This window comes from Centruroides sculpturatus, unplaced genomic scaffold (genome assembly GCF_000671375.1).
Source record: "Centruroides sculpturatus isolate CEXI.00-Female unplaced genomic scaffold, Cexi_2.0 scaffold977, whole genome shotgun sequence".
NCBI lineage: Eukaryota > Metazoa > Arthropoda > Arachnida > Scorpiones > Buthidae > Centruroides > Centruroides sculpturatus.
In genome coordinates this window covers 146,599-172,507 of record NW_019385249.1, presented here as the reverse complement: position 1 = coordinate 172,507, position 25,909 = coordinate 146,599, and the positions used below count along the sequence as shown (strand labels likewise).

General features: G+C 28.1%; 1 protein-coding gene across 1 annotated transcript in view; it reads right to left on the bottom strand.

Moving 5' to 3' along the window:
* Positions 1 to 25,909, bottom strand: part of LOC111636712 (histone-lysine N-methyltransferase 2C-like) — a 211,817-nt gene that overhangs the window by 47,500 nt on the left and 138,408 nt on the right. The window contains exons 19-25 of the mRNA XM_023382016.1: positions 21,415 to 21,437; positions 18,963 to 19,224; positions 11,833 to 11,969; positions 9,510 to 9,593; positions 5,052 to 5,429; positions 4,167 to 4,276; positions 861 to 1,116 (exon numbers count right to left, since the gene is read on the bottom strand). Of these exons, the coding sequence (XP_023237784.1) occupies positions 861 to 1,116; positions 4,167 to 4,276; positions 5,052 to 5,429; positions 9,510 to 9,593; positions 11,833 to 11,969; positions 18,963 to 19,224; positions 21,415 to 21,437 (1,250 nt within the window). The remainder of the gene's footprint in view (positions 1 to 860; positions 1,117 to 4,166; positions 4,277 to 5,051; positions 5,430 to 9,509; positions 9,594 to 11,832; positions 11,970 to 18,962; positions 19,225 to 21,414; positions 21,438 to 25,909) is intronic.

Sequence of the window (25,909 nt, the reverse complement as noted above, 5' to 3'; positions counted from 1 at the left end):
AACATGGTCATTGCTTTAAATATGAACATATTTTTTAAAATCACATTCCAATCTAGACAAAGTATTTGCTATATTTATTGAAATAATTTCAAAACAAAAACAAAGGGACAAACAATAAATGAAACAACAACACAGAAAAGACATTTTTTTTAGCATGATAATGTCATACCAAACATCATTGCAAACCAGAAAAAAACATTATTATAATTTGATTTGATTTTATTCATCCATTTTAATCTGTAATATTTGAATTACCACTTTTCTGGTCTGTATAAATTTGAATAAATTGTAAAATACTCAACTTGAATGTAGTCAAAATACAATCAGGTTTTTTGTTTTTTTTTTTTTTTTTTTTTACAAAAAATAGGAATCTCTTATAGGATGAAATTCCATAATATCAACAATAAGCAATCAATGTAAAGGAATAAATAGGTTTTATAAGAAATTGACATTTTTTATAAAGCACTGTCAAGTACATTAAACATTTTAGTTAATATTCTAATTTTGTGTTTAATTATCCTATTTTTTTCAAGATTAGATTCATCATCATCAGATCTCTATGATAATTAAACACAAAATTAAAACATTAAAATATTTAATGTACTTGATAGTGCTTCATAAAAAATTGACAGTTTTTATAAATCACTGTCAAGTACTGAAACTAAAGTAACTAATAAGTTTGAACAATGTACAATACATTGTTCAAAAGCATAATTTATTTTTGCTTTTAATTGTAAATGCTTAAATTACTAGGAATGGTTACCATTACTATCCTTTATTATTTCCTTGAAAACTAGAAATCTTATATAACATAAGAAATTAAATTAAATTAANTCTCCTTCTTCTGTAATGCTATAAACATCACACTGATTAGGTTTCTCTTTATCGACAATTTCTTCCAACGGAATAGTAAAATTTTTCCATTTTTCAGTGGTAGTATTAGAACTGTTTAATGGTGTCGTGCACCAATAATTTATTTTCGGTGCCATAAAAGCCATTCCAAACATGTACCATTCGTTAGGAATGTTCATATATATTATAAGCATCATCAAGAACAACTGCCATTTACCCCAATGTCCAATGATATCTGTTATGTCTTCTTCCTTGTCGCTCTCACTGCAATATTAAGGTTTATGTAGACCTGTATTACTTAATATCAAGTTTATTCTCTAGAAATTCAATTACATTTAATTTTACATGTGAAAGAAATATAAATAGCATTACCTATTTATTTCCTTAGATGTATTTTTCATAATTAGAACTTATAGTTTATAAGCAACTTTGGGGGTATAATATGTTTTATATTATACCTTTCTTCTTGTTTAATCTCGCTTACTTTTAATAACTTTCTTCTGTTAACATAAAATAAAAAATTAAAATATTAAGAATTTTCTAAAAGTTTTAGTCATAAATCTATTATTTATTCAAGTATTGCGTTCTAAACACACTAATTTAATTTTGTATTAATATACATAACAATAACAAGCAAACAAAAAATTCGAATATAATGTACAGTATAGAAAACCTGTATGGTGTAATTATGGTGTAATTATTATATAGTATCTATTGATGTGATCTATATGTGTATCTATTGATCTATTATATAGTATCTATTGACTAATTACACCCTTATGGTGTAATTATTATATAGTATCTATTGATTATTAAAGAGTTTTATGTAATTGATATTACCCATATAATATGAGCGTGTTGTTTCTAAAATACTTTGAAATAATTCACAGAAATAAATAATTCTTAATGAAAAAACTAGAGTTGTCTCTAGTTCTTTAGTGAGCCCCATTTACCATGTTTTTATATGTTTTGTACAAATGAAATACTGTACGTAGAATATTTCTTTATTAATAATAAGCAATTGTAAACAATTTTGTGTTAATAAAAATAACATTAATTTATAATGGCAGGAATCACTCCAGCCTTAAATTTTCTGTGGGCTTGGGCAAAAAAAAAAATTGCAGCTCGATCCATTTCTGCGCTTTCGATCCGGCCCTGATGAGTGGTCCTTTCGTCCTCCTTTTCAGAGATTCCAATGATATTGTGGTTGAAGTCCAAAAAGTTCCCTTGGCTAAAGTCTGGACCACTACATATTTTTTTTCGTTGCAGCTAGGTTGGTTGGAACTGCTTATAGACCTTGCGCTGGTCGATTATAACCAATCCATGTTTTGTATAATGATTCACCCAAGTAACTTAATGCAAGTAACTTAAGCAATCTTCTCACTAAATGATACTCTGTTTTTATTCGAATTGCGAGGATGCTGATGCTTTAATGTCATACGTTTTTACAATAATTAAAATCGGATTGCATTGTTCTAACTTGTTCTGAGAACTTTTCTTTACACTCTGTTTTAATTATAATATTCAAACAATTTTATTAAACTTTTTTATTCGTATCGAATTATAACATCAGAATATTAACTGAACTGTGAAATATTAATTTTTAGTGAGAAATTAAATGTATTTATATTTAACTCGATATACTGATACATTTATCACTGAAAGAATGGCAAATAAAAATGTTTTTGTTTTAATAACCTGTTATCTAAGTATTATTAAATATTTAAATGCACAGAAAGAAATTTAGTTCATGGCTAAAATCAAAAGAATTGTTTACTGCATGAGCTGTTTTGCTCATGCAGTAAAATCAAAGTAACAAATAACCTCAAAAACACTCTAAGTATTATTAAATATTTTAATGCACAGAAAGAAATTTAGTTCATGGCTAAAATCAAAAGAATTGTTTACTGCATGAGCTGTTTTGCTCATGCAGTAACAATTCAAGGAATTTGTAATACTCAAGAAATCATTTTATGAAGATGAATTGGCCAAGCATGTTGAAAATACTGAATATATGTTTATGGACAGAGATCTTATGAAACCCGATAACTAAGATAATAAATGAAGATCCATTTTATATAAACTGTCCACTCCAAAATGTTTTAGTAATTTATTTCCAAGGAACTTCCTCAATTCTCTTCAGCTATATCAAAACTCATAACACTACACGATTAATTAGAGAAATTATACAGAAAACCTATGGACCAACAAAACTCTTAACTGTTATTTGAAAAAGCCAAGGCATTCAAGCTCCTTCATAAGGAAGATGGTTACAACTCTGAGTTTACTTATCAATGAAGATCAAAAGATGTACAAAATAATCATTTTTTTTTTTTTAAACATTCAAATTATGAAAGTGATAATAAAATGAAGGTAGTAAAATGAAAATTGTGAAGGTGATATTAAGACCATCATTTTTAGGAACAAGTTCAAAACAAAAATTAATTAAATAAAACTTAAATGTTACAGAAGAAATTCTGTACAAATTAAATATATAAAAGTATTATATAATCTGTAATTTTTCAGCCACCTATCAACAACTCTGCATTTGTTGACATTCAAAAGTTTAAAATGTTATTTTGGTCTGATGATGAGTGTTAAGCTTGAAAGTGCTTACCGATTTGTTTTTTTCTTCTAATTTGTGTAATTTTATTCCATTACAACAATTATAATTTATTAGTTTAAGCTAAGGTTTGGAGTTTTCTATACTCTCACTAATCCAAACCTGCACTAATTTGAATTCAGTTTAGTCTAAACCAATTTTATGCCTTTCTCAATTAAATATTCAACCAAAACAAAAATACAGTAATCATATAATTATTTTTTAAAAACACAAGGAATTTGTAAAACTAGTATTTACTATATATTTTAACATAAATATATATATTTGTCCAAATGCAAATTCAAGGGATGTGATGAAGTGCAATTGTTCCTCTGAGATTTTTTTTTTGCAAACAAGTTTTCATTATAAGTTACAGTTTTTGAATTTATTTATCTTATAAAATGAACATGATGGTACTAAACCTTTCTGCAGTAATTATTAAATGTGATTAATATTGTTTATTTTATTGCATAAATTAAAAATTAAATGAAGATTTGCTCCTAAATCTGCTGCTTATAATCTTTTTTGACTTCCATTTCTTTGTATGCATACAATAATTAATTTGGATTAGCAAGAGTGCATCTTTGTTTGTTTGTTTATGTGTATGTGCATACACACAGACAAACAAACATATTTATACAGACAAACCTGAATACACAATTTCAACATGAAAAACACTTATTTAATAATAATTTTGAAAAATTAAATAATATATACTTGTCCCATTTCTTCTGCTGAGGTTTCTCTATACTTTGGGGATTTAATATTAGCATAAGTCCACAATTTCCATTTGGTACCTTTCCATTTTTTAACAGGAGGCTCCTTCAAAGAAAAAAAGTCATCTGTTACTAATATAACACATAATAAAAAATTAATTTTTTAAATTACAAAATGCTTTAGACTATAAAATTTATTATTATAAAGTAAATACTTGTATATATAAGAATTAAATTAATGGAAAAGCTAATTATCTAAAAATCTATTCTCTAAAAGAATTTAGTAAAGTTTATAGGAGCATTGTGATCATTAAGTATTACTTATTAACATTTAATTTATCAAATGAGAAAATATCTGTATTTGAATTGTTTTCTATTCTCAAATGAAATTAACTACACATAGATTGACTTTTGCTGGAATATATTAATAAAATATATGCTATAATACGCTTCTTGTCTAGCCTTGATATATACTCGTGAGCACTATGTTGGCATCTTTATTCCTAGATTTATTACACCATCACTGGATACAAGATCAGCTATAAGTGATTTTCTAAGGCTGATCTTGTGTCCAGTGATGGTGTAATAAGTCTAGGAATGAAGAGGCCAACATAGTGCAAACAAGTTTTTTTAAAGTATATGCTGCTGAGTTTCTGTAAGTTCTCAAAACTGTTTCTATCACAAAAACTGTCATAATTATAATGATGCATCCTCACTTTACTTGTTTATTTGTGATTCATTTATTTACTCAATATCACTTTGAAATAAAATTAATCACGAATAAAAACATACTTTTAATATCATTCTAAAATCAAATATGATGGACTAGCTATTAGTATACTTGTATTCATTATTTTATAAATTAAATACTTTTTACTGACCTGATGATGATCTTGCGACATTAGCTTTCGAGTATCAACATTCTGTGATGTCTGTTCTTCATCAGAGGCACTTTCTGGTAAAATATGTTGTTCATCATCAGTTGAATATTCTCTTGATGGAACAGTTACTGGAATTTCATATTCTCTTTCAGATTTATTATTTTGTTTAAAAGCACTTTTATAAGACATTTGTAATTCTTTTGAAAAAACAGATTTTTCTAGTATTGTACTTTGAGAGATTTTATTTTCAGATTTTTCTGTAAATGAATCATTTGGACAAGTAGTATGAATAATCTTCTCACTGATAGTTTCTTTCTCATCACATTTTGCTTGTTTTGTTTTGATGTCACTTATATGATTAACAATTGTTGCAGCTTCCTAGAATAATATATACTTAATTAAACCATATTCTAAAAATTATTAATAAAAATAACTTTATTGTGTATATAACTGTAAATTAATCAGAAAAAGCTTAACAGTATTCATAAATCTAAAGTAAGATTTTAATAAAGAAAACATATAATACATAATGAAAATGTTACAGATACACTATTTTTAACATAGAGCTTTAATTTTCTCAGCAATTAAGTCACTTATCACAGTATAATGAGAATGACCCTAGATATACAAAAAGAATATCCCTACTATTTCTGTCAATGTTTGTCAGCACATTTGACATCTTTATCATATGTGAAACTGTGCTCTAACAAATGCTCCTTTAGGATAAGAAATAGATGGAAGTTATTGGAAGCCAAACTCAAATGAAGTTATATGCTAAATGTTCCAATTCCTTCCAGGGGAAATCTTCTATGTTTACTATACCATATATAATTGGAAATTGTTATGGCAGAAAATGATACTGCACTATTTGGCAATCTGTTGCTTTGACATCACAACATTGCCTTACATTTCAATGAGCTACTGACAGTTTTTTTTTATTAAATCCTACAACTCTTTGTACTTCTACAGGAGTACACTGTTCTAAGTAGGTTGCCATGATGAACTTCTGCAGCCTGCTTCTTGCTGTGAAAAATGGCAGTGCTTGGAGCAAGAAATACAGACAGTTGCCCAGAGCAACAAACTGCAAAGGATAACTTTTTGTTCTCTACTTAAACAAGACAATAAACTTTCTACACCTAATTCTGTAGTTTTAATGCAATATTTGTTTACTTTTGTGCATAATGTAACAATCAAAGCCAGATATTGCTATATAGCTTAATCTTTTTTAATAAAAAAATATTGTGTAAGCAAAAAGTTATGCTCCTTTATTTAATATGCTTATTATTATATTGTGTATTCATTTTCTCCAATTGAGGAGTGCCATGATGTCATCTTGCCTGGAGTACTTATAATGCTTAGTCTAGTCCTGGCTGTGACACCAACCATGTGACACTGAATGCTAGAGTCCTGTACCAAATATATCAGCAAGTGTTGCTGATATATTTGGATCCTCTTGATGATATCAATACTTGTTGTAATTAACCAATATTTTTGCTGATTTGATTTAATCACAATGATGCTTTCATTTTGATTAATAGGCTTGTAAACTTTTTTCTGATCAACCCTTACACATACATACTGTATTTATACACAAACTTAAGTATTCACAATAGAACCAAAGTTAAATATCTAACAATATACCAAATGACTCAGAATTTTTTAAGTAAAATTATTAAGTTAATTTTGACAAAAAATAGATTTATACTGTCACATTAAATAAATTTATTAATATATATTTTCATCTAAAAGTAAGAGATTGTTAAATAATTTAACATATTCCAATCTTTAGATAAAATTTATTTAATAATTAAAATCTTGGCATAATCTGACTTATAACTACATTATTCATTATAATCAAACATTCATTTAAACCAAGTAAATTAAATTACAGTATAAGTAATAAATCAAATGCTTTTGTGAAAGTAATATTTTAAGCTCTTTTCATTATTAAATATTTGGACAAGTTTTTAATGCTATTGTCCTTTCTGAAGTGTTTCTATTTTAGCAGAAATTACCTTGGTCCTAACAATTAAGTTACAGAAAATAAACTTTTAAAATATTTTTAAAAAATCTCTTAAAGTATATGTTAGTGCTAATGTTTGTACTGTTGTTTTTAAAGACCTGTCATTGTCTATTTGACAATTTCATAATTCCATCTTCAAAGAACTTTTCCATTTTTTGCAAGCCTCCAGATTTTTGAGGTTCTTACTAAAAAAGAAATTCTGCATTGACTGGAATAGGTGATAATCTAATGCTCAGGTTGGGTGGATATGATAAAACATCTCAGCCATATTCCAATAATTTTTTATTGTGTTTGCAAAGAGAGACAGTCTGGCATTGTCATGGTGAAACAACATTCTTCCTGTTGGCCAATACTGGATGTTTCTTGGATATTGCTTTCTTCAGTTGGTTTAGTTGACAGCAGTACTTATCAAAATTGATTGATTGGTTTTGTGGAAAAAGCTTATAGCAAATGTTTCCTTCCAGTTCCACCAGACACACAGCATGATCTTTATTGGATGAAGTCTTACCTTTGGAGTAATTTAGTTTGCTTCATGATTGTTTTTGGCTAACATTGTTATAGATAATCCACTTTATGTCAGTTGTTATCATTCATTTCAGAAATGTGTCATTTTCACTGCATTTAAATAATGAATCACAAACAAAGGTCTGATCCTAATAAGTTATTTCCGGTCAAATTATTTGGCATCCAAACATCACAGCAATTTACATGACCAAGTTTCTTTAAATAATCAAATACTGTACTTTTTAACGAGTTTACAATTTCTGCTATTTCTCGTATTATTTAACAAGGATTATTTTCAATTAAAGTTTTAATCCAGCCATCTTTAATGATGCCAGGTCTTCCCAAGCAGAAGTGTGTTCCTGGTTAAAATTGCCTGTTCTGAATTTAGCAAACTATTTGTAAACTGTTGAGATGGCAACAGCACATATTTCATTTTTTATTTGTACTGCATTCTTGCTTTTCCAGAAAAAATATCACATGTCAAGAATGCACCTTGTTTACTTCCATTTTAATAAAGATGCAAATTAAATGTAATTTTAAAAAATCCTAATAAAATTTTTTTGTAATGGTCATGTCTCAATCTCAAATGCCTAAATATCTTACTTTTAACAGTTTTGACATCTTCCAGCATGTTCAATTGTCATCTATTCAAATTCACAATGAACATTCAGGACAACCCAATACTTTATTTGATAATTTTCATAATATTAACATCCAATGGAAAAAGAAAGATGGTAAAAAACGAAATATTTGAAAATACTTTCTAAATCGCATATCAAGTGCCATATTTCAATGGCTGCTCTAGAGATATGAAATATAATGGTCGGGCAAGTTATGTAAAGATTTTATTTCCATTCTAGAAATTTTTTGCAGGGTATATGCTGTTGTAGGTTATACACATAAAAGTATAACCTACAACATAGGTTATACTTTTATGTGTAATACTTTTAATATATACGAAAAAAAATCATTATTTTTATTTTTAATACAGTAATTCCTCCATCTATGTGAGTAATTGGTTTAATGGCACATAAACGGAGTAATGGAAAATTATTTAAAATAGGATCTGTTCCATATTCTCAAATACAGTTTTGTTTACTTTTGTGCATAATGTAACAATCAAAGCCAGATATTGCTATATAGCTTAATCTTTTTTAATAAAAAAATATTGTGNAAAGGATTTTTTTTTTTTTTAAATATATATCTATGTAAAAGGTTCCTGAAAACATAAAACACATTTTTTGTAGTAACCATTATTTATTTCCATAAAGTTGATTATTTAAAATTAAAAAAAATTTAAACTGAACTAAAATATATTTGCATAAACAGAGACTGTATAAATGCAGGGATTACAGCAGTTTCATTTTACATTTTATTAGTTTTCATTTCATTTTTTTGAAAGTATTTTAGATAAATTTTTCAGGCTTAAAAACATTCAAATCATTTACTAAAAGATTTCTAAAAATTTGAAATAAAATAATAATAAAATTAAAAATGACATCAATTAAAATAATTTTAAAAATTAATTGCAAAATTATAAATTAAATAAATGCATTTACTATTTTGACTGTAATAAAATATACATTATTGAAAAAAAAAAATTATTTATTGGCGTTGAAGGCTTTCGCCTGTTACAAGGGCGTTTTAAATACTCATATTAACATCTCATATAATATTATTTTAACAACTTTGATTTTTTCTATTTATTAACCTATAGAATTATTGTGATAATATATATTGTGATAAATTATATTAATAATTTATCACAATTATCATTTAATTAATTGTTTAGCGTAGTTATATAACATATAAATCGTGTTTACATTAGCTCTATCAAATGTCTTATATATTTCCAACTCACTAGTACATAAAATATACATTATTATACTTTTTTCTATACAAAAATTTTAATAAATTTTTTATATTTATACCTTTTCTGATGACGAAGTAGAACGATGAGTTAATGCAAACTGCATGTAACAATTTGTACTGCAAAATATAACTTCATCCTCCTCCTATAAAACATATTTAAAAAAATGTTATATATAATATATAAAAGATTGATATATGATAAAAAAAGCAAATGTATCATGAATATATATATAAATAAAAAAAAAACTGGAATGGTCATCACATAACTTTTTCTGCATGAAAATAAAATATAATAAACTATTTGACAAAAAATTTGCACACCCAGATAGAATTGCCCAATTGTTCATACATAAATGTATGCAAGCTTTTTTTCTAAGCCTGCATACATTTATGTCTCAAAGGAATATATAAATGATTACAGTTGATCTGAGTAAGGCATGCCAGATATCAGCAGTGTGCCTTAAATTCACTATCCCAGTACAATATAAAAAGATTTAGAGACTTGATGTATTCAATATTTTCAGTGTATCTTTTGTTTAAAAAGCCTTGAACATCAGACATATCTCTATAATATGTTCAAATGCAGTAAACAACTCACTCAGTTTAAGAGCCCTTCCATCATTAGGCTGAAGAAAGCAAAGTGATTATTTTGCCTAATTGGCAACCATCTTGAACAATCAGGCTTCATATCATTTAGTGAATAATCTTGCTTCTGTTTAGCAACAGAAGCAAGATTATTCAAGATAACCATCATATTTGAGTATGGAAAAGGAAATGGGGACAATCAGAATCTCAACTTCATTGTTGATCATCACATTGGCACCACTAATGTCATGATGTGGAAAACCATCACCTTTCTGACAGTCTCATTACCAGTGATCAAGGAGATGCTGTTTGCTAATCATTATATTCAAAAGATTCTGCAATCTTATGCGTGTCTTCCATGGCACATCTGCAACAGACCGATTTTCAACAGAATTATGTCCAACATACAACTCAGATTTTCTAGAAGTATCTCTGTAAGGTTGACACTCTTCCTTGACCCACCCTGTCATCAGAATTGTTTGTCAATAGATCATGTGTAAGAGATTTTGGAACAACAACTACAGCCATCAATCTGTGTGCAGAATCTGGAGAAACAACTATAAAATCTGGAAGTAAAGAATCAGTCCCTAATTATTAATACTAGCCATATTATTTCAATATAATCTAGCAGATTATTTGACTTTAAGCTACAAAATCTTTGAAAAAAAATCTATTACAAGACTGCGTAAGCTAGCCTTGACCTGATACCAGACTATCTCTGCATGCATACATGCAAGAGGGGTACTACAAAATACTAATTGTACTAGTAAACTGCATAATTATTTCTAATTAAACAGTATGATTGCCATAATATTGTAATTAGTTACTTACAACCTCATTATTATTACAGATGTGAAATTTCATTCAATTTCAATATCTACTTCTTGAGATACAATTTTTTTTGGTCAAAAAATGCAAGACCATGCACACAGAAAGTTTAATCCCATTCAAACAGAAATGTTACTACATCAATAAGACAGTATATTGTATATAAAATATTTATTTTGTATCTGTTCAGTTCTTTCTTAGTCTACTGTATTGTTTACTCTATATACCTATATTGTAACAATTAATAAACTATGTTTATGAAAAAAATTTTTCTCTTTTAAACCCACCACCTTAAAAATCCTGCACACAGACCTAAAAGAATCTATATATGCACATAAAATGTAGTGCATTATAACTAATTTTTTACAAAACGAAAACAACTTCGTTCAGTTCTTTCTTAGTCTACTGTATTGTTTACTCTATATACCTATATTGTAACAATTAATAAACTATGTTATGAAAAAAATTTTTCTCTTTTAAACCCACCACCTTAAAAATCCTGCACACAGACCTAAAAGAATCTATATATGCACATAAAATGTAGTGCATTATAACTAATTTTTTACAAAACGAAAACAACTTCTTCCAGATTTCAGTTTATAATTTAGTATCTACAATTTACAATGTATAATGAGTCATGAAAAATTTTAATTCATATACAACATATTCAAATAAAAAAATATCCTACTTTTTGCTTATGTTTGTTGCATACTTTCAGAACACAGAACTGAAACAGGAGACAAAATAAAATTTTACAAAAATAAAATATAGACTAATTCTTTTACATTTAAAACAAAATCCAAAAATTCAAGGTATATAATTAATAAATAAAATAATAAAAAGTTCAAACAAATGAATGAAATAAAAATAATTTTTTGAAAATTGTTATGCTAATTATTTACATCTCTCTAACTAAACAAAATTAAAATATCATGTAATTTATTTAAACTATACTATTATATAACTTACCATATCTTCTCTTGAAGATAAAAGTAAATCTGAGGCTTTCTTCCTTATTCCAGATGTTAGAACAACAATATCACAATGACGACAAAATCTTGGTTTTCCATTCAGTAATGTTTGAATATTTACATCTGTATCTTTAGCTAATGGGAATACGCAAAAAATAATTAATCATTTTCTGTTTCCATTATTTTCAAAAATAATTTATGAACAATTTAATTATTCACTATCCTCAAAATATTCAAATTTTTAGAAAAATTAATTATTTTTAAAGCAATTCCTTTATTGAATAATTATGATGATAATTATGACTTATTGTTGATTTACAAAAAAAATTATACATTTAGATAAAATTGCCCAATTACTACAAAACTTAACATACAGCTATGTCTCAGACAGATATTTGAATGATTACAGTCCTGGTCTGATTGCATACCAGGTAATGCCATCAAAGTGCCTTCAAATCATTACCAAAAGCATATAGAAAGGCTTGCAGATGCTCACTGTGTTAAGAATTTTCAGTGTATCTATTATTTGAATTCTTCAAACATGCCTGACAGTATGACACAGTCAAAGATCCTACATGCACAGCTAATGGAATTTGAAAAAGGCCACATCATAAAAACTTAGAAAAGTATGATTAACATTTCATCAGACTACCCATCATCTGGGCCATTTTGATCTGACTTTGGGCAGGTTTTGGGTCAGTAGATATGTGAAGGAATGCATACATGATGAGCAAGCTTTAGACACTTCAGACAATCAGGAAAAATGATTACTTGTTCATGAAACAAACACAAATAGCAGCAATATCATCTTTGTCCATCATCTAGAGAAAGATAGAAGCCTCACTAAAGAACTCTCTCTCTCTTCCTGTACCATTGGAGGGTAACTAGCAACAGTGGTTAATTTGCATATAAAGCAGCTATGCATCCTACCAATAGTATTCCAGTATCATTAGCTTTGTTTGGTGCTGTGACAGAAAAGCATGGGCTACTATAGTGAGGTAACATATTACTTTTAGTGACAAATTGCGGTTCTGTTTGGGAATGGAAGACCATTATGTTAGTGTAAAGAAATGGCTTGGTGAGTGTTTCAATCATGCTTTTACTGTTGAGCAGAATACAACCCCCTCTACTGGATATCCTAGTCTAGGAAGCCATTTTATATGACAATTGATCATTCTTAGTATTGGTATAAAGAATATTGACATCATAGCAGTATGTTCTGGAAATCCTGTACCCTTGTGTATTGCTTTTCGTGGCAGAGCTGCAATCAACATTTTCTAGAAAGATAATGCTTAACTAATAGCCAGAGTTTCTCAGAAATATTTTCATCATGTTACCACACTTCCTTGATTGTCGTCTTCAGACTTATTGCCTATTGAGCATTTGTTGGATCAGGTGAGATTTTAGCATAGGCCATCTATAAATATGAGAAATCTGGAATGACAGCTACATCTATTGGCTAATCTGTTGCAGAATAGTGTGACAGGGCCAGAATGACGCTATTTTTGACTGTATCACTGCATGTATGCAGGCAAGAGGTTGTAGAAGATACTAAAGGCTCCTTAAATTGAACCACTGTTTCACAGGAAATTGTCCCTTTGCTACAGTATGATATTGCAATCACTTATTACCATTGTCATTATATTAGCACTAAGAAAATTTCATTTGATTCCAAAGCCTCCTCCTTGGTATGTAACTTTTTTGCCAATGAGTACATTATACTGTATTTACATTGCTTTATATTATTGTTTACGTTCAATAACCTAAAAAAACTTATGTTAGTGTAAATCTTTAAGTTCTTTTGAAATTTATATTCATTTTTTATTTTTTTTATAAACAATTTCAAAGTATTTGAATCTAATTACTTGAATCTATTTGTTTGAATCTAATTACTTGTGTAAGAACGCCGATTGGGGGGGAGATTTTTATTCCCTACCGTCGGGATGGTCTAAGGTCTTAGCGTATGTGGGTGGCGGTTTTTAAAGGCAGCAAAGACAAGTGTTTACAAAGGTAAACCGTTTATTCCGGACGATAATGCTTACATAATTTTTGTTGGCAAAGGTCCTAGTCTTGCGTTGTTGAGAATTTCGGCGATGATCCGGTGCGTCGTCGTAGGGGCCCCTGGACAGTGTTGAGGAGAAAAAAAAGTTTGATGTCTCGAAAGTCGATGCACGAAAGATGAAGATACACGAATACAACAGAAGTATAGGTGGAAGTCTTGGTGGAAGTAGAAATCAAGTAAAAAAGTCTCGCTGTCCTTGAATTTTGCGTTTTTATAGGATTTTTGCGATCGACTCCTTGTCAATTGGATAGATCTTACATCACCGTTTTCCAATTGGCCATCCACCTGTCTCCAGGTGTAAATGGAGCTTCGTTAAGTTCGTGGAAAAGGTCGGCTGGAGATGGTTTATCCGACACCATCTTTTCGTCCGATCGCGTTTAATTGTTGACTATGACACCTTCGCTCATCTAGTCATTTTTTTATCTAGTTTCGTTTTGCTTTCTAAACTGCGTCTTAACTTTTAATATTTTACATTTTCTTCTTTTTACATCTAAAATTTGGTTTTTCGGTCAACTTTTGATGAGCGTCGACGTCAAAGTCGGGTGTCGCCGATTCGACACTTATATATTTACTTTCCTGACGATTTAACATAACAAATTTTTACATATCTTCCCTTTTTGGGGGAGGGCTATTTCCAGGGCTTCACACTTGCTTTTATAAAATCTGATAGAAATAATAAACAATTGTTAAAACAATGTGTTTTAATTCCTGCATATTTAAAATTTTAATGATTTAAATTATTTCATCAATGGAAATGATGAGTATAAAGTTTATAGAAAATTAAAAACTAATTTCACAAATGATACTATTCAAGAACTATTTATTACATATTTTGAAGTTTTGTTTAAAGAGTAGATATAATCTCTAATATTCCCTCCTCGCTATACACCTATCTTTGTTTAAGCTATTATTGTGTTTACGAGAATGCATTAAAAAATTATTGAAAATACTCTATAAAAACATTCACTATTTTTGTCATTTAAATCTGTATAACAAATTCCTCTACATTATCAAAACAGAAAAGTTTATTATACAGCTAAATGAGAGTTTTATGAGTTAAAATATATAATTACCAGCATACTTAATTAAATTCTCAATAAGTGAGAGAGAATATTCCATTTTCCTAACAAAAATTTATATCTATAAATTAAAAAAAATTTACAATATAATGTTAATGTTACTTTTCAATTATTATAAATTTTACAAAGATAAGAAAGTATAAATGAATACAAAAAAAGAATTCCTGAGAAAATATCAAGTGATATTTATCAGGGAGTATAAGAATAGAAGAGATTTAAAGGATGCTTAGTGAATGCAACAGAGGAAATATATGCAAATAGGACTTCTAGTCTGCATACAGAAAAGAAAAACTCTGGTGGAACAATGTTGAGGGAGGAGTTAAGAAAGTCAGAAGACTTGCAACACAATCATAAGGACAAAAATTTTTTCTACTCTCAAACTATACGGCATATTTCTGTTGAATACTTATTCTTTGACAAACTATTTTACCGTATTTACTTGCATATAAGATGAGGTTTTATTCATCTATCACAGCTTAAAATTCCTAGATCGTCCTATGCGCAAGCGAAAAAGATTCTTTGCGTTTTTGCAAATCATTTTCGTAAACCGTGTATTCACATTTTTTACCAGATGCCCACCCTCATGTATAAAAACAAAAGTATTTTATAAGGGCCATTTGAATTGTTCTTCTATATTGTCAGGAGTAAAGACGAATAGCAATAGGAAAAGCAAAGCTTTTGAATTGATTTCCAGATTGAAATTCCAAAATCACACAGGAGCCCAATATAAGTTTTAATCTATTTCCATGTGAAAACAGATGATTATTCGAAAATCAGAATTCAGAGAAACTCATAAGTGTAATCAACGGAGAGTGGATTCAACTATTAAGAATTGGCAAAAAAAAAAAAAAGGTTCCCAATCGTCCAGCTTTACGTGAACAAATTATGTTGTTGATTTTACAGGATTTTTCCTTAAAGTTTAAAAGGCCAGTAATTTTTGTGGACAATGTATGCATTTGTCCTATATGCAAGGTCATCTTATATAAGAGGAAATATGAAATATGGTATTTTATCTTATTTATAATAAATTTATTTCTCAATTCCACCGACTGTTCTGAATCTTGTTAACTATATTATATTCATCAGGATAGAATCTATCACAAACAGGAAAGTAAAATCATCACTACAGTGATGATCTTGCTTTCATGTCTGTGATAGATTCTTACTGGCCATCTTATTGCTTGCTCTTTTCTTAAACCAATTATTTCCAATTTTCAAATGATGTCTTTTGCAAAGATCCAATTCTAACAGCCTTCTATCCTCATTTTTACCATTCCATCCATTCAGTTCCAATTCTTCAGGATCTTTTCTCTCTGTATCTCCTCGTCGATTGAAATTCCTTAACATAATCATACACTCTCTGCTGTTTCTTCAAAATTCTTTTCTTCTATTTTATAATCAGTTTGGAAAATGTAAACTTGCACAATTTTTATTCTTTATATTCTCATTTCTGTGCATATATTGATAATTTTATCATTAACAAAGCTGCACTTAAATTTATTATCTAATTTATTTCATACAATAAATCTTACTCCTTTTCTTTCTTTTATTCCTTCCTTTTCAGTAAAATATGTATTCTTTTCTTTCTTCTTTCTTTCCATTTTCCTTCTTTTTAATCATTGAATTATTTAATAATTCCATTTAAATCTATCTAATATATAAATCATTTTCTCCTCTTGGGACATTCATTAAGTATTCATAAATTGTTCTTATCCTAAGCCTTAGTTCATCACCTTTAACTATCCAATTAATTCTTTTCATACACGGAATATGATTTATCTTCAACAGTCAGATTATCAAGTTTGTAGCTGCCTACATATGTGCAGAGAGGTGATTTAATGTGTCAAAAGTAATCCCAGTTTGGAAGTTTTCTCCTCCAAAACTTCACTCTATAACGATTCACTGAATATATTCAATCCATAAAATAATACAATAGCTATTAACCATTAAGATATATTGCATGTAGCACACTAATGACAAATGTTAAAATCTTGTTTTATAATGTACTCATAGTTTAATTTCATCAATAAATCAGTTGTATCATTAAGCAAATACATCAACAAACTATCTAATTTCTTTAATTTATAAGATGATCTATTTTTATTATATTTAATTTTTATTTTTAAAAGTTTATTTAATGTTTAAATCACTATTAAAAAACAACTCAAATAATTAAATGATAAAAAATAACAAAAATTTTTAGCTGTATAAAAATTTATTAAACTAATTCAAATTTGCTAATTTTTATATTTTTAAAAGCTAGTGCTATACAAATTATTTAATGTCATTACCATACTTATAATTGGAAATGATTAATTTTTATTTGATAATTTTTATATTTTTATTTTGTGAACAGGTTTATTCCATTGGTATGTTGTCATAATTAACTATCAATAATACTTAAAATTTAGTATTATTTTTAGTCATAATAAATGTATTTTTATATATATGTAAAATACATCTACAATATATTTATAATGACTCTTATTCTAAAAATAATGTTGGATTTAAAATCACTGATAAGTAATTTAATACACATATATATATTCATGTATGTACGTACAGTCAACCCCCCTATAACACGGGTTCCTATAGTTCGAATTCCTATATGACGGTGAAAAAATTGCGATGGTATCAGTACAAACATGGTAAAAAAACTCCTATAATTTGGTAAAACATCATAAGGCAGCCAAACTACTTTATGCCATCCAGCGCCACGCTACGGAGAGTTTAGGCGAGTAAGTTGAGTTTACTATCGTCTGTACAGTATGTAAATAGGTACCGTAAGTCTAATACAGCATTAATTTTATACATTTCTTGTGAAAGTAACATTTCTTATTCAACGGCCATAAAAATTATTTCTATTAATGATGTCTCCAAAGTTCAACGAAGTTTTCGCAGAAAAATAACTCATCAGAAATCACGCCCACCATTTGCTGCGCTGCTCCGCGACGAAAACAAGCTTAAACAATGGCAATGTTGAATGGTGCACACTCGGTAAGTAATCCTACAATTTTTTGTTTATAGCATAGTTTATACGGATTATTCCCAAAAAAATATACGTATTTTGGAAATGTTGAGTCAAATTAGTCTAGGAATCGATTAATTTTATGGAAGAAAACCTTTCAAACAGCCATAGTCCGTAAAGTGCATACGTGCCGGACTGTGATTGGCAAGGACTCGTACAAAATGGATTCATAAAGAATGGAACGTATCTACCGTGTTATAGGGGGGTCAACTGTATATAATCATTGATGAATTCAATAATATACATAAGTATCAAATTGATAAGTACTTAATAGAAATAAAAAATTACTATATTATGATATTAAATAAAAATTGCTAAAACAATGGAAATACAGTAGAGCATCGTTTATCCGAAAGTCGGTTATCCAAAAGAATTCCAGTTGGCCTAAAGTATAATTTTTATTTGGTTTTATATTTTTCAATGTATATATTTCGTTTGTAAAACATAAAGAAATCATTTTTAACGATACAATAGCCACGATTATTATTTTTAAAAGTTTACGTTAGGCTTAACATTGACGAAAATTCAACGCGAAGCAACACGCAACGGAGAAAAATTTGAACACGAAATAGGTTAATATATTTTTTCGTACATAATTGGTTATCCGAAAAATAAGTTATCTGAACAACCCCAGTCCCCAATTGATTCGGATAAACGATGCTCTACTGTAAATCTGTTTATGTTTACCCAGATATTTTTGTTGGAAAGCAAAAATCATGACTAAAAAAACATTTTAAATTACTGTTTTTTCATATATATGGACAGAAAGATACTTCTCTCATTTCAAGTACAAAAAACAAATATATCTTACTGTGTTCAAAGAAATAGATGCTAAAAACATGGTAAATAATATGCTTATATTTGAAAATTTTGTAAAAAAAGATTTACATGTAATAATTATAAAGTTTTCAACAGACTTTGTATGTTCAATATTTGTATGTTCAAAATTCAATACTCACATTTTTTATATAATCCAAGTTTTTGACTAGGTGGAGTAGCAGTTCTTTCAACTATTTCATATGAAGAAGGAGGTGATATTTTCAAAAGATTAGCCAGAGCAGAAAGAACACCTCCAATATCTTCAGCAGCAGCAGATGATAAAGTAAGTGTTACTGCTACATTTCCTGAATCTTTTAATGGAGCAGGATGACCACCTAATCCCACCATTTTCACTTTAAATGGCAATATATTTGATTTTTTGTCAGTAATTTGAACATTTTCTTTATCCTGGGAAAAAAATTGATTTGTAAGTTATATTAGTGTTTTTTATTTAATGTTTAATTATTTTCTATTTTCTTCTTAATAGCCTAATGTAATCTTATAACAAAATTAACAGTATTCAAAATTTCAGTATTCTACTTCTAGTAGCAAATTACTTAGCATTAATCATTAAAATCGTGAATTTATAGCCAGATTATTTAAGAAGATTGGTTATCTATGTATGTATATATCGAGCTTCAGAGTATTTGATATACAATATAAATGCTTCCATCACTATCATAATTTTAGAATCTTGGGATAAAAATTATTAATTTTAATCCACTCTCCTTCCTCATAGATGTTTCGACATGAAAAGTTATTATATCACTGATTAACTAAATTTATTTTTAATGAGCAAGTGAATAAACAGCATATGAATTTTTTAATATATTCCTTAAATGCTAAACTGTTTTAAAAATTAAACTTTAATGTCTTAGAATCTAGTGTAATGCTGTTCAGAAAAAGTTTCTTATTAAATTTTTTTTTTGTCAGATAAACTAAATGTATTACTGATTTTGCAATACTCTTACAGAATTACTTTTATTATGACATTATAGCAGAAAGTTTACTAATTAATTTACAGTAAATTATTAAAGTTTTCTTTTTTAATTGTTCAATATTAAGTTGATTCTGCTATATATCTAATTGAAAACAGTTTCATGCACAACATTAAATTTAAAAAAGCCAATATTTTTTTCTAAAATGAAGCTTTATTGTAATAATTATAATTCAATAATAGAACTATAAAAGTAATGAAATTTCTATTCAAAATGAAGGGCAGGTACATATTACTTCCATTAAAATTAATAATTTTGTTAAAATTGGGTTAATATTGTTAAATTTTTAAAAAAAGCTTGTTACACTTCTTTGTTTCATTTGTATGACTATTTTTTTAAAAAGTTTTTAATTAATATAAACATAAAGTATTAAATGAAGTTCAATAATTAATACTCTGAAGAAAAGCCAATACATATTTGCATTCCAATTCAAACTAAAATTTTGTTCTTACATTTCTGAAAGTAAAATTAAAATTATTGCAAAATTGTTAATAATTTAAAAAATATATTAAGTTTTTAAATTTAATTGTTAAAATTTGTTTCATTTTATAAATATTGAATTTTTATCATAGAACCNGGGCTATCAACAGCGAAATAAGAAAGATATTGTATTTCGAGAGACGATGACATCTGTCTATTATTATAATAATACCTAACGATAAAATAAATGATTTAGAAAAAGTTTTTCTTGTGTAACTGCTTTCCCTATGACTTTTTCTGATTTAAAAAAAAGCCAATTTTTATGTTTATAAAATATTTTGAATGAAAAATATTAAAATATGTACAAAATAAACCATTTTGAACACTCTTTTTTATTATTTATAAAAAAAATATAGTTCGGGCATAAACAATGTTAAATTTTAACTGACTTAATTTTGCGAACACAACTTTTTTATTTATATAAGTATCTTAAGGTCAGTTTTTTTGCGCTAATGTTGCTAATGCACCATTTGAGCGAAAAAAAAATTGTTAAGGAAAAATTTTCTGTTAGCGAACCCTTAGTTAAATATTTCGAATATCACCACTGGTCACAACAGTAGACCCCCCTATAATACTGTTGATAATTCCGTGTTACGTGAATTCCATGTTGTATGAATCACTTAGATTTTGCAAATACAGTGGTACCTTGGTATACGTCTGCATTAGAATACGTCCAATTCGGAATACGTCCTGTTTGGATGAAACATATTTTGCTTGGTATACAACTTAATTCAATTATACGTGCCATCTATGAACAAGTTGCACTATCGATGTATTAGACCAGACTAGACATTCGCGGCACCACAGTTTATAACTTTGTTAAATTTATTCTGATTTTAATTTTTAAGNTTTTCTTTTTTAATTGTTCAATATTAAGTTGATTCTGCTATATATCTAATTGAAAACAGTTTCATGCACAACATTAAATTTAAAAAAGCCAATATTTTTTTCTAAAATGAAGCTTTATTGTAATAATTATAATTCAATAATAGAACTATAAAAGTAATGAAATTTCTATTCAAAATGAAGGGCAGGTACATATTACTTCCATTAAAATTAATAATTTTGTTAAAATTGGGTTAATATTGTTAAATTTTTAAAAAAAGCTTGTTACACTTCTTTGTTTCATTTGTATGACTATTTTTTTAAAAAGTTTTTAATTAATATAAACATAAAGTATTAAATGAAGTTCAATAATTAATACTCTGAAGAAAAGCCAATACATATTTGCATTCCAATTCAAACTAAAATTTTGTTCTTACATTTCTGAAAGTAAAATTAAAATTATTGCAAAATTGTTAATAATTTAAAAAATATATTAAGTTTTTAAATTTAATTGTTAAAATTTGTTTCATTTTATAAATACTGAATTTTTATCATAGAACCTATGAATAGTTTATAGTAAACATTTAATATTACTGATTATTAATGCCAAACAAACAGCTGAATTATTAATTGGGCCAAATTTTCTAAATCAGCCTTACTAGAGAGATTGCGGCCAAAGTTCAAACGTTAAACTTGTATGGCAAGCAGAAGTACACATTTGATGTTTGAACTCCAAGTAAAACATGCTGCCCTACACATTTACATCATGCACTGACTTATGGGATATTGCTGAAAAACGACGAAAACGTTTAACAACGACAAATGCTACTAGCGAAGGTAAATAAATATTTTAAATTACTTATAGGATGTTTAATAACACTAAATAATTATTTTTAATTAACATCTTGTCTCCTACCGTACGATAGGACTACCTCATACTTTTGTTGAAGGAAGTTGTGGTTGATGTAAATCCAAAAGCAGCTCAGATAATTATTTTTAGAAAATTTAAAAACGTATCATGCTGTTGATGGTAGAAGATGCTGTGAAAGAACAAACCTACTCCTACAGAATTATGATAAGCTATTATGAACAAAAATATATATATAAATTCTATAGGCACTTCACATCACTTGCAAAAAAATTGAATAATTAAATAATTTCTGGATTAAAATCATCTGTTTCTTTACAATATTATTCATAAATGCTTAAATAATCATTATTTTAATAAAATATATCATAATTTTAACTCAAACACAAAAAAATGAAGAACTTCTATTTGCCATGATAGACATAGCGAACGCCATTGTCAACCTTCTAGAATTGCCAGATGGCAGTGCTCGATGTCCAATGTTCACGTTTTGGGCTGAAAATGTCAGCTGCAACCTCTACTCTAAATTTAAAATCAAAAAATTAAATTTATTTATAATTATTAAATTTATCATAAGATGACAGCCTAACTAACTATCTAAAGCCAAATTGCTTTACATCTAATCATTAATTAAATTAGCTTTATTTAGCCCAATTTATAATATGGCAGTTAGTTTGGTATTAATAATTGAGTTAGGTTTTTGTATATGTGTTATATATTACTGATTATGTTTTTTATAATTTTATTTTGTAATGATTTTAGCAGCACACGAGAAAATAATTTGTATTCTTAGCATATATAGTTCAATTATTTTATCAAAATATTTAAGAATATTTGTTTTATATATATAATATATATAAAACAAATATTCTTAAATATTTTGAAAAAATAATTGAACTATATACGCTATATATATATGTATTTATTTATTCTTAGTAGTAGTATTAGTAGTAGTATACTAAAATAAAATACAGTGGGTGATTGGTTAATGAACATAATCCGTTCCAAGACTTTGTTTGCTATCCAAATTGTTCATTAACTGATTATCGATTTACCATAGATTTTTATGGGAATTTGATTAATTCGTTCTGGAGACCCCCAAAAATAAAAAATATATATTTTCTTACTACATTTATTTATTTGTAATAATAAAAATACATATATACACAGTCTTGCATTCTTATTAGTCATGTTTTTTCCATTTATGGGGGTTAAAGAATCTGTCTAATGTCAATTGCTTTTTCTCTCTTCAAGATTTTTCAGAAATAATTAATGAGTAATAATTAATTGTAATTGTAGAGATCCCTAAGCCTATTAACCTCAATCTAGTTTAAATGCCATTCTAAGACCGTTGTTCTGACATCACCCCACTTCAAATAAATGTTTAATAGCAGATATTGATATTAATTCTCTTTTTCAGAAAAAAACATATCTTGGCAAGTTTCTTGGTGTTCTTGGCGTTTTTCTGTCATCAAATTAGTTTCAGGTTCCATTATGAGCTCATCAATATTCCTTATTTCTCAAATGTGATTTTTATTACTTCTTAAGCTGCTCGAGTCTTCTGGATTATACTGTATCTTTCTTAGATAAGATTGAACTGCGGCCTACTGTAGACCTGTTTGAGCCACACTGCCCAGCAACAACAGACATCTGCCCAGTCTCACCTTTCGAAAATAAAAACTGACACAAAACTTAACATGTGCCTGCCTGATAGTCTCACGAATACTATAAAAAGTTGTTTCTGTCAGAAAAATACAAGGCTGGAATTACAAGGGAGAGTTTCAAAGTTCAGATTAATACTATTCGATCAGTATATACAGAGTTGAGCATTGATGCCGATATCTCCAGCACTCCAAAAAGTTTCGAATTGTTGTCTGAAGACAAGGGAAGATCAATTGGTATTCATTATTTTACGTTGCTTCTTCTTGTGTTTGTTCTGTGAGATGTTTGTTATCCGATCATGTGTTTGTTGTCCGAATGTAAAAATCTTTCGTGAAAGTGTTTGTTATCCGATCACCCACTGTACATAACTGAAAAATTTTAATCAAATATTTTTGTATATTATTTAACATTCAACAATTTCAATTACAGGAAAGTATTTAGGGATAATCATGAGTTTTCTTGCTTTCAGAACAGCTGAATCCAACAAAAGCTGTAAACTATAATAACTATGCATGTAAAAGGAATGATTTCAATAAAACAGTAGTGACATATAATATAACTAATGCCAAATGACAAAAAGTAGTAATTGACTGCAATTGAATAATTTCAACAACAGAATGAAAGGAATTTATCTCATCTTCACTAAAATTTAACACAGTAACACAGCTGCTAAGTAATTATTATTTGAAGAGTTATCAAAAAATTATTAATTAATAAACATTTAATACTAATTGTTGCTGTATGAAATAGTCACAACCAGTGGNAGCAGGCCTCTCGCGCATCATTGGTTTACGCGGAAAAAAAAAGGTCCGATACTTTTTGAACAGACTTTGTATTTGTCTTTCAACTCAAATGTTTTCTGTCATTTTGGAAGTTACAAATACAATGATTGGTCCTTCTGTTGAAAGATTTTGATAATTGGCAAAATTGCTCCAAGCCAACTTTCTGTTAAGCCAATTTGCTAAGAACATTTACTAATGAAAACGAAATTGAAAAAAGTGACACATTTTGGATTTTTAAGTTGTAAAAGTAGATGTAATGAGTAAAACGCCATATCATGAATACCTAAATTATGTATGTGCTTCCATTTTATTCCCAATGACATAGATTATAAACAAGTAAAACGGCAAAACCGTATTTGGGACAACACTATGTCTCAGAGACTCGCTACTAAGCAGAATCACTTTGACGCTCAAGGCAGGTCTCGTTCTCATTCTCTAATCTTCTTTGGTATTGCTGCTTTTGGGTGCGACTGTTCAAACTTTGCTAGCCACGACCACGATGCATTTTCGTTGAAATTAACCCATCCAATTTTAAAATTTCTCTCCATTGTGTGTCAGTCTGAGTTGAATTTTTGTCAATGCATAATGAAAATTTCTCGTTTTTGAAAAAAATAATTGTCGCTATTGTATTGTCCAAAATTATTTTTCTATTTTGCACAAACAATATACAGTTTAACCTGATTATAACATCATTGGATGTAATGACAACCCTAATATAACGTCAAATTTTTATCAGTCTCATGATTTTACTATACTAGATAATGTTAAAAAACCTACTTGTAATGATATAAAACCCTGTTTTAATGTCATATTTGAAACACTCCCAAATTTACAAAATTAGGTTACAAATTTTATTTAACAAAGAAAATACTACATGTTCAGTCCTAGGGTCAGAGTCCACTTCCTAGAACGACTATGGGTGGTACTCTCACCACCTGACTTCGGTTTGCCTGTTTGTAGAGAGAGCTGCCATTTTGTATTTTATTTTGACTCGGTTCTCGGTCCCTTGAGTACCTACAAGTCTGGTTTCTTTGTGTGTGCATGATTTGGGCATTTAATTCTCTGTGCCAAATTGCAACTCCTGGCATGTACTGTACTCCTTCATATCTCTAAGCTCACAGCAGGCAGTACAATTTTATAAACAAGACATAGTCTTGTCAATTATTTCATTCACCAAAAACTGGGTACTGATTAAGATATACTTGCACAAATAATCTTTACCTCAGCAAATAAATTGAGGTCAGAAACATTAGATGATTGTAAAATTTATTTGCCGGAGTAAAAGTTGTTTGTGAATGTTCTTGTGGATTAGAAATAATACTTATTATAAATTCTATGTATAATGAACTAAAAAAAAGAGATTGTTGAGAAATATGAAGGTGGCATGCGTATTCGAGATTTAACTGTTGCATACCGTATTCCAAGAATGACGATATTGACAATCATAAAAATAAAGACATTATTAAATCTGC